At 36.0% G+C, this 15,463-nt stretch overlaps 1 protein-coding gene across 1 annotated transcript; it reads right to left on the minus strand.

Annotated features, from left to right (window-relative positions):
• Positions 1–1,200: 1,200 nt before the first annotated feature.
• Positions 1,201–12,759, minus strand: LOC128604459 (chitin synthase-like). The gene is made up of 19 exons (XM_053619594.1): positions 12,729–12,759; positions 12,396–12,537; positions 12,097–12,279; positions 10,277–10,966; positions 9,626–9,969; positions 9,446–9,541; positions 9,215–9,367; positions 8,874–9,048; positions 8,074–8,178; positions 7,845–7,986; positions 6,887–7,087; positions 6,500–6,784; positions 5,576–5,764; positions 4,770–5,181; positions 4,601–4,623; positions 4,441–4,505; positions 2,867–2,977; positions 2,135–2,352; positions 1,201–2,040 (listed from the first exon to the last, which is right to left on the minus strand). Exons 4-19 carry the CDS (start codon positions 10,907–10,909, stop codon positions 1,845–1,847), a joined length of 3,348 nt encoding a protein of 1,115 aa, XP_053475569.1. The 5' UTR covers positions 10,910–10,966; positions 12,097–12,279; positions 12,396–12,537; positions 12,729–12,759; the 3' UTR covers positions 1,201–1,844.
• Positions 12,760–15,463: the final 2,704 nt, after the last annotated feature.

The raw sequence follows: 15,463 nt of genomic DNA on the forward strand, positions 1-15,463 counted from the left end.
AGTTGCTACTTTTAAATGTACTTAAAAATTTAAAAGTAAGTACATAAATGTTTACACTGAAGAAATTCAGTGATGTAATGTTTTAATGTGAGAAGTAACTTTTATTACTTATCTAAAACTGTTAGAATATGATTTTAGTTTTATAGCAAGTATGCCGTTTTGCCATTAAACATCATTCAGTCTCTATACATTTGCAATATTTACCATTAGACAGAATTGGATTTGCTGCCTAGCAAATTATATAAGAAAACTGCTACTCTTGGTATTAGAAAAGAAAACAGGATAACCTTTTTAAATTAGATGGAGTCCATGCCTTCTAGGGAGGCAAATACAATGCCTCATTTTGTATGACTGTTTACTTCAGCATATTGAAACATTTTAACAAGGTAGGGCCAGACTTGCTCATCCTCAAGTCCCACACTGCAGTTTGAAGACTTATTAATATTTAGAAGCACACTGATAGCTATTGAGTTAACTGCATTGCATAGCATGAGAAGGTCACTGCTGATGACTATACTGTATAATTAAATAAGAGTACTGGTATTCAATTCAATAATACAGAAGTAAGGAATAAATACGGCAAAATTACACTTAAGTATAGTAATGAAGTACAATTACTCAAGTATTGTCCACCCCTGGGCTTGTGTAGGTTATATTTAATTTCACCTTTGTGCACACGTAACTTTAACATCCAACACGGTAATCGGTATCGGCCGATAAAGGCAATTTTTCATGCTATCGACTATAGGCTATTGGCCGATGTTTAAAAACATCCGATGATCGGGGCCGATTATATCCTATAACTCAAAAGAGGGAGGGAAAACAAATTGATTTCGTGCTGTGTGTAAAGAAGATGTCTCTTGTGTGGAATGATGACAAAACTGCAGTTTGTAAGCTCTGTAAGCTCTGCACTGCTAAAACTTTACACCGGAAGTGAGCAGCAGTGAAGCGGGAGTTTCGGCGTCAAATAATTTTTGTGTGTGTGTGTGGTGCTGATCAAGCTGTTTGCGCTGAACTAAAGGGCCAGTACACTGTTGAAAGATTTAAATGAAGATGAGTTGACAAAAAGTAGATATTGCACAGAAAAATATAATATGTAGAGTAGTGTATTTCATATCCAGTTAATGTTAATATATAAAAAAAAGTTTATATTATATATTACCAGTTTGATGTTAATAATGAAGTAGAAATGCTTTTGTTTGTGGTGAGTGAATATGAGACTATCAGGAGGTTTTATAAAATTCAGTCAATGTTAATATGAATTAATAACATTCAATAAGTTGAGAAATCTAACTTTAATCTTCAGAATTTAGTTCATGTGTTAATGTTAATTAGAGTAATATGTTTTCTGTTTGAGATAAGTTACTGTGAAACAACTTGTTGAAATGGAGAGAATAAAGTTTTTATTTGCATTTCCTTCAGAATTCTGGGATTAATTATTATAAATTTAAAAGAAGGCATAAAAGGCAGAACTATCAGTGTCGGTTATCGATATCAGCTGATCTCACTCTGAATAATCAGTTATCGTTATCAGCTGAGAAATTTGTATCGGTGCATCGCTAATAATAATAATAATAATAATAATACAGTAGAAGGAGAAGTAACAATCATAAACAATGTTAAACAAAAACGCTTAACAGCAAAGTGGTAACAATCCTTTCAATCTCAATAAGCAAGCTTTGCCAGGTTTGTGTGTTGTTGCAAAGTTTTCCATCACAGCTCATCTTTCAGATCATCCACTTGCAGGCTTTTAACCAATTCCAATTTTCTCCTAAAGAAAATTCTGAAGAGAAAAAGAACCTTGAAGTCATTAAATGTGTCTGTCATCATGTTTAACAAACATACTAAAACGTTAAATCGTTCCAAAGCATTAATAATTCGAAATAACAATGTAGAAGAAGAAAAAAAAAAAGAAAAAAAAAACAACTCACATTTTCTTCAGCGAATTCATTAACCATTGCCACAGAGTGTCTCCTCACCTTCCTGTTAACCACGGCCTCAGTCCCAGTGTAAGCAATGAAGTGGATTAAAGTCTGGACTCTAAAGGGAAAAAAACCATACATATACAAATCAAATAGTAATTATTCAGAGCACTTCTAAATGTGATACAACAAAAGATTCACATTTTTGGTACCTGTGCCACAGCATAGCTAAAAACTGGACAATAAGGAGGCCTACAAAACTGATGAGGAACATAAGTCCAATCGGATCGACATAAATCTTCCCGTTAGGGTCAACAGTTCCATTGGCATAAACTTTTGGGATGCTGATGCTCAATACACTGCCAGTGGCTTGCAAAAAGAAAGTAGCCACAAGCCACAGGGTATTACAGATGAAAAACACAAAAGTTGCCTGAAAATGTAAAGAGGACAATTAGACCAAATCGCTATGCTAGGTCGTTACTCAAATATTCCTAACTATAGTGATCTCTGCTAGGCATTTGCCAACAATTAGTTATACAATATACCATGCTATTGAACACACACAATATTGAAATCATGGGGGCTTCAAAATATAGCCAGTGTAGATGACTATATATTTATATGATTATATATGACTATATATTTTCTTCAAGTACACTGTAGTTGACCTATTTATTGAGAACTTATTTTGAGTGACATTGACAATTCAACAGCAACTACTTCTTATTTATTTTATTTTTAAAATTTGAATTCTTTTCATTTTAATTTCATTCAATTTCAATGGCTAATGGAAATAATGTGAAAACCAAAATAAACTTCATTACTCATGCCACAAAGATGAGATTAAGGAATGATCATGACTCAGTTTAACATCATGACACAAATTATAATTACATCGAGTTTTCTAAATATGACCCCCCCCCCCCCCCCTTAGACTAACCAACCTTGTTGCGTAGGTCTTTCAGATCTTCTTTGATTCTTTCCTCTTTTTTTTTATCAGTCTCTAATGGTTTTAGGTATTGCTCAATAAGGTCCTTCCAGAACTGTTCTTCTTCCTAATGCAACAGAAACCTTAATTAAGCTGGAAACTGCATACGTGATTATGATTGTTCTACTTTACAGTTTTTACACAATAAATGGCCAAAATAAGAAACAACAGGCTTCAGTAAAACAGGGATTCACATGATATGAATATGTGGCCGCACAATTGCAAATTAGTTAAAATTCCACATAATCCAAGTTGTATGAAATGTTACAAATGATGAAATGCAGGCTTAGAGGTTGTAGACTGGGTGGAAAGGTCCTTCTGCAGACTACTACACCTACTACAGACTAGTTGTGCAGATGGTCATGTTTTTGAGCCCATATATGGACGTAGCCATCTAGCTAGCCCTAGCCATTAAGAATATAAACATTTAAATAAAAACACAAAGAGATTGTCTTAGAAATAACTAGCTAGCTAATGTTATCAGTAAACATTATTAACATTTACTATGAGATCCGCTCAGAAATCCTGATAGGTGAGTTTGTATTAGCTAGTTGGAGCAATAGAGATTACAAACAAACCATGTTCGTTTAGATCATGTTAATTAGTTGGCTACCTTTAGCAGTGGATAGAACAGAAATTTGTTAAAATTAGTTCTTAGACATTCTGTCAGTTTGTATCATGTTAGCTAGCTGGCTAACTAAACTTGTGAAAGAATGTGTGTATACAATATATAAATTCAAACAAAATTTCCTTCATTGAAATGAATTGCTTCTACATATGAACTCAAAAGACACACCTTCCATATTGTGCAAATTGTATACAGACACTATTGGACTGGACTGAAACAACAAATTACTCAGTGGTTCTATGTGCATCGATAGCCTGGCCTGGAATTGCCATCATAGGCAACTTTATGTGTTAAAGTTCTGTCCTGGAACTAAAATGGACTTAAGTTAAGAATCACAAAATTATTTACCAATGAAAACAAAAGCTGCGATTGCATAAATATTCACCCCATGTGAGACCCCTAAGTTAGTTTTGTTTTATCTTCCAAACAGGACAATGACCCTACGTATACTGCAAAAGCACTGCAAAAATATTCAAGAAATATCTTGAATATAGTCAAATTTATCTAGTATTACCTATTATAAGATAGCAATACACCAAATACAAGATTATTAAATCTATTTCTACACATTTATACTGATTCATTGTAAACTTATAAAAAGAAATACTAGATAAATGTGACTATATTCAAGATACTGTATTTTCACTTGATAAGAGATATAATTTTTGTATTTTTTTTTGCAGCGATTTGGCATTATACTTTTACCTCTTTATACTCTAATATTTATACTTTATACTAAATACTTTTTTGTAGTTAAGTGGTTCAAAGCCAAGACCCTGAATGTGTATAATATTACAGTGCAGTCCTCAATCCAACTGAGAATTTGTGGCAAGACATAGTGTAAAATTACAGTTGATAACATATTCATTGAGTTATCTTGAGGGGCGAATGGAAATACCCACCAAATTAAGCCTGTGCTCAATAAGGGCCAGTTCACCAGAACTTTCCTTCAACTGTTGAATAAAAACTATCAAAGAAATCTTTATTAATCATCTGTGGTATCAGGCATATATATGTATATATGTTTATAGAAAGTGTAGTCAAAAATGTATGTTTACTCACAGTTCTCAATTAAAGGTAATTGTCTAAAAAAACCAACAACATTGTTTTAATTCAGTGTACATCACTTACTTCAGGTGGGTTATATAATATAGGACACTCAAGATAGTTTAATAGCTAAAATAGTTGAAATGGCCATCAAAATGTTAATATATTATTTTAGATCTCTTACCCTTCTTTAGGTTGGGTGGGCCTTTTGGTTTCAACATTCAAAAGTGTGGCTTGGGGTGCATTCTCCGGCACTGCACACATCACCTTCTCTTCTTTGTTCACCTGAAACTCAAAGCTGTAGCCACATATTTTGAACAGCTTTTGGCACTTGACATTTTTCTGGATGTTCTCCTCAGGTTCGGTGGTCTGGCTGGCAGATTCGCGTGTGCCCCATGACACGTTGTTCATGTTGACCATGGAGTAAATAGCCAGCAGCAGGTAGCCACTGGGGATGCAGATGAAGTAAAGGAAGCCAAAGATGATAAGATGGAATTCTTGAGGATGAAGAAGAGCCGTGGATATGTACATGGTGATTATGCCAATGAAGAACAAGCCACTTGGGGTCATGAAAGTCTGCTCCACTACCATGCTCCCTGAATACACATACAGATAAGTAGTTAAATTGTTTAGCACAATGTTTAGTATACTGTATTATTTCAGAACAACATCTATTTAATGTGGAGAAATGCTAAAATATTTTATCAAACAAACTTAGTCATCCTATCTTACACAATTAGCTAAGCATAGCTATTTCAAAGGAAAGATGTGACAAGAAATAAGCTGTATAAGGGCACAATAAAATTAAACCCCAGAGATGAAGATAAACTAAAGGACAGACAATACATGCTCAAATTCATAGCAATATGTATTTGAAAATGTACGAGTTAAAGGTGCTAAGTGATTCTTTAAAAGAGTGTTAGGTAAAAGTACTAATTATCCCTTAGCTGTTAATGGAAATGAAAGTATTGAAAAACAAAATTCACTTACCTACAATAGATAAGATGGTTGCTGTCATCAGAAAAGCATAGAGTATGCTCATGATGGCAGCAATGCTAATCTGTAAGTCTGATTTTGCTTGCCCGAGATAATAGCAGAGAAACATGTAGATTGCAGGAGGAACAATCGCCATCACAAGTGCAACATTTGCGTCTACCTTCAGGATGAATGTAAGGCTTCCTGTTGAAAAGACAGGTGACTTTTACACAAGAAATAGATGCCAACTATGTGTGAATTATTCTAAAACACACACACGCACACACACACACAGACACTGGATGAACATCTGCATTGCTATATTTTTCAGACTAATATCCACATAAATTAATCACAGTTTGTACCAATTGATTAAAAGTTTAGCTTTTGAAATGCATCTGAAATTTGGGTTCAGTATGTTGTTCTATTGACAGTAAACTACATCAGGCCACTATTTCACCCACGTTTCACAGTTTCATCTAATATATGTACTATACCTTTTATTGATTAACAACAGAGCCAATATACTGTACATATATCAAACAGTGAGGTTTAAAAATCAATTAGTGTTTAGTAGTAATGTAAAGACTATTTTTGAGGTTTAACACCAACATGGGTGATTAATGTATTTCCGCATTAAGAGTCAGGTATGTCAAATAATACATTTACATGTGCAAATTGGATTACTTTTATCCATAGTGATTTACAGCTGAGGATATTACTGAACAGATGAGGTCTAAGGGACTTGCTCAATGACCAAATTGTGGCAGCTTGGTAGCATTTACACTCACAACCTTCCAAAGCCCAAAAATTCAGTACTGCTAATTTGCACAATACGTAACATGCTAATGCAAAATAATTGCCAGTAAACAATTGAAATGCATCTGAATAGAAATGGTAAAGTAGTTCTGAGCATCTAAAGAGCATCTAAATTTTCACCTGCAACCATGAGGCAGACCGTAGCTGGCCCCAAGATTGAGGCAGCCATGGTGATAGTCTGGTAGAGAATGTAAGGTCGTGATATGGACTTATTCATTCGTGCAGTAACACTGCCATTGGAAAGAAGGTCCAGAGTGTTGGCCATGGTGGACGGGCCCCAGCGCCGCCGTTGGTTGTAAAACTCCTTGAATTCCTGTGGCGCATTGGTGTATGAGTCAGAGGCAGCATTGTACTCCACTCGCCATCCCTGCTGCAGGAGCAGCGTGCACAGCCAGCGGTCCTCACCTGCATACACAGAGCCAGAACACACATGCATCAGAGCACATGTGAATATACATTAAATATATAGGTATAAAAGTATATCTCCTTTGTCTTTGTTTCACTTACCCTGGTCATACTGTAGATAGTGGGAAGCTTCAGTTGCTTTTGTTGTATATCTCTTCATGACATTGTCACTCATGAGTGCTTCTGCACGCATCAGGCTGAAACAGCCGGGGCTGCACAATACAGATCCGAACACATGTTCAGTTGTCTTCTGGAGCCAGTGACCCACAGCATACTCAAATTTCTGATACCATACCATTGGGCCTGCAACACACAGTGTAAAGGTGCTATTTTCCTGATTATAGAGAGCACCCGCACAAGGTGTAAAATCATTGCATTATATTTATTTGGTCTCATTATGAACATCGTAGTCCAAGACAACAAAACTGGCTGTGCTTTCTGGGTTGGAAGGTTGGTGTTTACACTCTCTCCTGTCAATCAGAGTGAACAGTACCTACAGCAATTGCCAGCGTCAATGAGCTCATGTATGTGAAAGCGAGAAGTTAGTGTTTCCCTTCTAGATGCATAGTTTCATTTGTTTCAGAGAAAACATGTGCTAGTCTTCACTCTCACCATTTGGTAGCTATTGCATGACAGGTGAGAGCTAGGTAGTGGGTGGGAATTGGCAAAACAACCAAATTAGGGGAAAATGGGTCAAAAAAATAAATAGTCATACAATATAGCTGAACTTTGGAAACATTGTATAAAAAATGCTGTGTGCAGTCCTGGTAATGACACAGCAAAAGATTTCTACAGTGGGCCTTAAGTGAAAACAACAAACAAAAAAAACCCAACAAAAAGCAAATAATAATTAACAAACAAAACACCGAACAGCAAATTCAGAAACAGATCAATATTAACTAAAAACAGAAAGGGTAGTTCACATGCTCATTGCTGAGTCTCCATAGCAGTCCAAGAGATCGAGGAAGATGTATAACTTCAACTACCTGATCCACCATAGTTTTACTAAGCTTTTTTTTGCATTTATTTTTGTACTTCAATTAAATGTATTATTAATCACCTGTGCCAGTGGGATTGATCCTGCCACACGCAGCTCCCACTTCTGGGTACAATCTGAGCCGATCCACTAAAAGCATGACAGCTGAAGGCTGGAAATCTGTGTCTCCATCTAGTGCCAGAAGGTATGTGGTCTCTTTGGCTTTCTGGAGGAGAAATGAAATTCTATGTTATGAAATCCTAAGTAATGAAACTGTTATGCAGTTTTTTAAGGGTGAGGTAATCACACTTACCTTTAGTTGGTCTTCTATAATTGTCAAATGCACATCCCTGTGCTTGTACATCTGATAGTAGTTCTTGTGCAGCCTCCAGCCGAGCAGGTAGTACATGTACATGATCTTTGGTGGAAAGAAACAGAATCAGTGCTTAAAATGAGACCTTGTAAGTGGGATAAACTTTAAGCATACATAAAGTATGGTTTTAGTTGTTGAGGGTATGTGTATGTGCATAAGCCTAGCCCATATAATGCCCTTGATTTCAAGCCAAATTTAATACAGCTGATGACGATGTATACTAGCATCTAAAGCTTGTTTGGGCAGGGTTGTAATTAGAGGTGAAACTGGATCAGATATCAGATCATAGTATCTGCTTACTACTTTCAAAGTTTCATAATTTTCAATGTAATGGATATTAAATGCATTTATATTACATTATTGAAACAGGTTGAATATTTCATATTTTTTATATAAAAAGATATATAAAAATATTTCATATTTTTTACAAAAAGATTTTTTTGATTGTGAGTAGCCAATAAACAAAAGTCTAACGCAGACAAAATGTGTCTTCCTATTTTATATTAAAATAGGAAGACACATTTTGTCTGCGTTAGACTTTTGTTTATTGGCTACTCACAATCAAAAAAATCTTTTTGTCTTCATCGTTTATACTAGTTAGTGAATAATTTTTCAGTTATAATGGTATATAGTCATACCAGTATAGTGTTTAACCCAACATTGGAACTTAGCAGCATTCTTTAGAATAATAATTCTGGAGAAAAAGTGTAGACTTCACAATGGAGTCTGCAGCAGCTCACCTGAGACCATCTCTTTTTGTGGCGGATCTGGTGTTTGTCCTTAAAATGAACAAATAGGATGTTGCCATATGGAAGTGTGTACTGCAGACGGCAGCCATACGGAGTCTGGAAGATTTTCTGGTTAGGAAGAGGCTTTCTGTCCCTAAATTCACTTTTGCTATCCTCTGAGAATATACTGTATATATCAGGACACACACACACACACACACACACACACACACACACACACACACATATTTTCCATTCATCTTTACATACAATATATTAGTACTTTAGTGCAGTTCTTTTGCAGCCATTATGGTATTTATGGCATATGGTTCTATTTTTGCACAATCACTTACACATAAACCTCTCTGATGACTTCCACCAGGGTCTCAGCATACTCATTGACACACCGCTTGTTGTCTTTGGTCAGGAAAGCATCATCGAAATAAATGTGAGACTCAAAAACAACATCATTAAATTGGTTTTTCTTTGGTCGGAACTTGTCCAGCCTGGAGGAAATAGTAGAAAACATTTAAGGATGATCAATGAAGTTCTCAAGTCGAAGACTCTTTTCACCATCAGAATACCTGAACATCGAGATGATCATCTTCATCATTTCATCTGCAGTCTCATGCCACATGGTTGCACAGAGGTAGATGGTCACCTTCTCCTTTTCCCTATTGCTGAAAATGTAAGAATATTAATTCCAGATGTTAATATACATCAAAAGGCATTGTCCTTCATTACGCACACACAGACTTAACTACCTGTTAAGTCTTGGCTGAATCTCGAACTTGGAGTTCAGGAGCATGGACTGGTCAATGAACGCCGCTTCATAAAGATTGCGCACAAACAGGTCCTTTGTCCTGGCAATACGTTCTGTGTTCAAGAACCAGATGTAGAGTGTGCAGAGCACCAGGCCAAGCCACCAGCTCACCAAAGACGATCCAAGCAGACCAAAACCCACCGATGACTCATTGTCTGCCATGTGGTGACAGAGGTTATGAGTTAAATCACTCAGCAACAGTTTCATGATGCCAAGTGCTGGGCCTTCCACGATAATAAAGGTGCTACAGTAGTCAGCAAATGAGTCAGCTAATGAGGTTCCGTTCTAAAGAAAAGAAGTGCAAACTACATTTTAACAAAGTTTTTCAAAGAAGCAAAAGATAGACTAAGTATTTCACATACACTATATACTTAACAGGTTTACCCTCCAAGTGCACATGAATAAAGCATTTATTTAGAAATCTGTTAAGATCTGACAGAAATTAATACCATCTATCTATCTATCTATCTATCTATCTATCTATTTATCTATAGATAGATATTTATCTATAGATAGATAGATAGATAGATAGATAGATAGATACTGTAGATAGATAGATAGAATTCCTTATGATAATTGTTTTGATTATAACCTGTGGTTTGAGGTTCGGAATGGGAATTCCAACAGCCAGCACGAAGGCACCCAATGTTGCTGGAGATGTGAAGATCATGGGAATGAGGTAGCTGCGGCGCACAGCATGCATTTTGCAGGCAGCCACGACCATATAGCGACACAAAGCTGAAGATAGAACCTGAATAGCGAAGAGGCTCAGAACAAGGGTTTTGGTAAAACTGGTGACTGAAAGCACTGATGGCCACTCCTGATTTGAGAGCTTCACATACGCTCCAAGGACAGTGAAAGTCACAACAATTCGCACCAAGCTAGCCACAACGTTCACAAAGTTGTGGGACCTTTTGATGTCTCGGATTGTGTTCTGGAAGAAGACGATGCGGAAAAGCATAGCATAGTTTTCCCACCAGTTCAAAGAGACCAGGAAAGTGCCTCCTATGGCTAAACCCACAAACAGTCCCATGTTCGGCTTTCTGAGGTAGTTAACAGCAAAGAGGCAAAAACCTGCAATTAGGAGAATGACAGCAGCTAATGAAGCTGCAATAAATCTTCTCCTTCCATGCGCGACTGCATTTGCCACCACCTGCAGCAGGGCTGACAATGTGGCAATGCCATTCAGAAGCATCACATTGGTCAGGATGTCAAATTGGGGCATAGTGATCAGGGTAAGGATGGAAGATCCAACAGCCACCAAAGTTTCCACTAGCAGAATCTGCACACAGATAAAGGAATTTGAGTCAAATTAAATGCTGGGTAATACATAATACATAGCAATGTTTTACAACTCAGCCAATAAATGTTAAAACAGTCTTTTTAATATTAAAGATTTGGAAATTAATAATGAACAGTAGATTCAGGAAATACTGTAGATATCCGGTACTACTTTTAATTAGAGTTAAATTCTACAAAAATGCAACTTTTCAGACTAAGCAGAACTGTGTGATTATGCCTGATGGTTTGCAGCAGAATCTCCCTGGCAACATAAACGACTTAATACCAGCTGTTTCTTTGTTATTACATAAGACACTAGTCAAAAGCATCTAGGCATGTAGTTTGTATAAACAGTATATCTGGAAGCAAGACACTCAAGGCAAGCAGCAAAAAATGTCCTTCCAGCTACACTGATTAAATAAACATTTTTTAAATTTGTCTATTACACTGACAGAACAACACTAGCATTTACACTACTAAGCATAGATATCTGCTGAAGGTGAATGCTGAAGTTTATTCTCATTTTAGTCATGGTCCAGCCACTTTGCTATTTTCAAATACTTTCACAGTTTTACAAATGTAAAAGCAAGGAAAAACAACATGCCCTGAGCTCACATAAACTGCTGTAGAGAAATTGTGAAATTGCATATAGAAAATAGTCATAATTAGTAGTGAGAAACAGTTTCAATCATGGTTGTACAGATTCAAAAAGGCTCAGTTAGTGGAAAAGAAGTTACTTCTCTAATTGTAGTTAAGTAAAGCTCAAACATCAAGGCAGATGCTAATTAATAATTTATAATTTACTGAAAAGAAGTGAATTGAAAAGTGTTCCATCTACAGAATACTTCATGTCTGACCAGATTATTTTACCATTAAATAAATCACACCTTAACTGCAACCAATTAGTTTACTGAAATTAATCTTTGAAATTTTATTACTGATTAAAGTGGTCCTCTGGAAACCCTCTGGTGGAAGATTCTACATAACAACCTTCATGTTTAGGAAACGCTTCATATCACGTTTCCCTTAAAGGGAAAAAAATGAAAACACCTTAGGGTGCTAAATTTAAAGTTTTTCCTAGAAGCATTCAAGCATACAAGTGGACATATTTGGATTATGGTTGTCAGTTACCCATAGCAAAGTTTGTGTTGATGGGGTTTTTGAATCCTTAAAAGTAATTTTCCAAATGCTTTTGATCAGCAGTAAAACACTTGGTGCAATTAGAAGGCACCCAATGAAGAGGCTAGCGTAAGGTTTGGTTTCTATGATGGTTGATGTTCCACTGCAGAGGTTTATCAATAGCAACAGAGATGCCTGTAATGTAGATAAAAACAGAAAGAACAAATATATATATTTATCATCTTCAAATGCCTCACAAATATATGGCCCCCAACAAGTAAATAGTTATTCTTGTTTATTTTAAGGTTTACTTTGCTGAAGAAGGCTAGCCCAAACACCAGGATTCCCACAAAAGTACACGTGGTGATTTGTATGAAGCTCAGAAACTTTCGAGGTTTTTGCTCATCTTCAATAATAGGTGATTCCCGAGCAGCGTCCCAGGCCTGCCTGGCCCTACAACATATCAGAATTTAAAATGTTGTTTTATAAGATGTATTATACTTGCTTCATTGTGAAGAGATTCAGATAAAGTATTGGCAGATTCCAGATAAGAATAAATGGATACAAAACATTTTAAATGAATAGAAATAATGATGTTAATGTTGAAAACCAAGAAAGAGACAAACATTGAGGCTATCTCTTACCAGTGTTGCTTTTCACGCTGATCTTCATGCATCCTTGTTCAATTACAAAATGACACAACAGCGCCTGTCTGATATGTATTAGATACTGTATAAGTGGGTAGTTACATATGAACTGGTTCTGGAACTCACCTCTTTGACTGATGATGCCAAGGGAAAATTGAGTGATTATTTTCTTGTTCAGGTATGAGGAACCATGTTCTTTTGATTTCATGAGAATTCCACCTAAAAATTTGAGTTGTGTTTAATATTGACTGAAGTCATTTTTATTTGTCAGATACACAATTATATACAGTATATAACTTGCAGTGACTTGAAAACAGTAGTAGTGCCACACATGGTATTAATCAAATAATTCATATATGTGATTAGAGGAATCTGTGACATGTGACAGCATGAAATATATATATATATATATATATATATATATATATATATATATATATATATATATATATATATATGTATGTATATATATATACACACACACACACACACAGTGGATTCTGAAAGTATTAAGGCACCTTTATCTTGTTGTGTGTGGTTTTTATTTTGAATGGATATAATTTCCATTTTTAACTATTAATCTACACTTAATGATGAAGTGAACATAAGTTTTTAAAGATTTTTGAAAATGTATTAAAAAATCGAAAACTGAAATCTCTTATTCAAAAAAGTAAGGAATCCCTAAGTGGCCATGGATTATATATATATATATAAAAAAAAATTCAGCTGTTTTCTCGTGATCTTGACTTAATCTTCCTGTGTATTGGACATCCATCGTCCTGAAGTCAGTGGGGTTTTTGAATGGGTTTTTTTGGATAAATTCCTAAAATAAGGTCTGTGGTTAACACAAGCTCAAGATATGTTCACGTTTTATACTATGACATAAAATACATCAGTAATACCCCACTCAGGATTTAAAAAAAATCTTTTACATGTCTTGAAAAAGACGGTTGCTAACAAGTGGCTAAATGGGACTACAGAGGTTACTGGGGACATTAAAAGTCATCAAGACAAACAGGAAAACTCCTCTACTACAGCCTTGTTGTGTTTATACTCGCACTCTTGCAACTCAAACTTTCCAATCAATTTATATTATTTTCCAATTGTATTGTGTTTTTTTTAATAAAGATTGAAAGAGTTGTCAGAAGCGTAGTGGTGTGACGTTGAAGTCATGCGACTGTGGTGTAGTTCCTTTATAGCCTTAACATTAGCTTTTTACTTCTGGTGAGGGTATCTAGGCTTCAAAATCTTATCTTAATGAACGAAACATGTAAGAATCATAAACTTTTGTTGGTCACAGTGCTTATTTTCTGCAATTATCCAAAAGCCAATGGAAAAATCCTATTGACTTTTTGTCGAGGGAACCAGGGTGATGCTAACTTCTGGTGTAGCCTACAAAAATGCATCATCCCTACAGGATTGACGACTTCCACATTAGTGTCCCACACTTGAGAAGGGGACACCCCTCTCTCTTAATGGGGAGATAAAATCCATCTCTACGGCGTGGAATTATTACATTTATGATGGCAAAGATGCCAACATGCATGTAACATCAATCCCATTCACAAAGCAGCAGATTTTCTCACAATTAAATTACATTGTGAGAAAACAACTTTTGTAATGTCGAGATGACGAGAAAATTAAGTCGTGATCACAAGAAAACAATAAAGAAAAAAATAATAATATGTAGCTGCTTAGGGCTTCAATACAAAAGTATTCAGACCCTTTATTAAATACTTTGTAGAAGCCCCTTTGGCAGCAATTACAATTTTTCATGGATACATCTCTACTAGCTTTGCACACCTGGATTTGGACAATTTATTCCATTCTTCATGGCAGATCCTATCAAGCTCTTTCAGCTTGGATGGATTGGTGAACATCTGTGAACTGCCGTCTTCAGATCTCTCCAAAGATGTTCAATGGGGTATAAATCTGGGCTTTGGCTCCCAGCCAAAGGACATTCCAAAGGACAGAGACTTGCCCCACATCCACTACAGTGTTGTTTTGGCTGTATGCTTAGGCCCTGGGGTGTGCCTTTCCAAACTATGTCCAGTCAATTCAAATTGCAACAGGTGGATCCAGTGGATAAACTTGTATAGCATACATACAGAAAATGGATTGCTGGATGGAAGTTCCCATCTACAATAAAAGTGTATTGGCAGCCATCACAGTGCACTCTAGAATCTTTCTTTATTCTGATGTTTGATGTGAACATTAACCTTGACCTGTATCTGCATGATTTTTTTTGTGTGCATTATGCTGCTGCCACATGATAGGCTAATTAGATAACTGCATGAATGTGTAGGTGTACAGGTGTTCCTAATAAAGTGGATGGTGAGTGTATCATTTAAATTTATACTGGCTTACAATCAGGTGTGGTCCTTTTTAAAATATGGCAGCCATGGCACCTCACAGGTGCAACTTTTGGCAGAAGGGATGCATGGAATGTGTGAATGCATGGTGCCCTGCAATGGACTGGAGTCCCTTCCAGGGTGTATTCCTGCCTTCTGCCCAGTGATCCCAATGTCCCTGATCCACTGTGATGCTGACCTTGATAAATGATTGAATGTATATTGTCCAAGCTTGCAAAAAAAAGAAAGAAAAAGTTTTATTGAGTGAATTATTCTAACCTTTAGGAAGTTTGTTTATACCTGGTGTTACCAGTTCAGTCAAGTTCCCAGGAAAAAAAGAGCTATGATCTTTCACTAATTAAGCTTCTGATTTGTCAGAAG

The sequence above is a fragment of the Ictalurus furcatus genome, chromosome 29 (assembly GCF_023375685.1).
Source record: "Ictalurus furcatus strain D&B chromosome 29, Billie_1.0, whole genome shotgun sequence".
NCBI classification, from domain to species: Eukaryota; Metazoa; Chordata; class Actinopteri; order Siluriformes; family Ictaluridae; genus Ictalurus; species Ictalurus furcatus.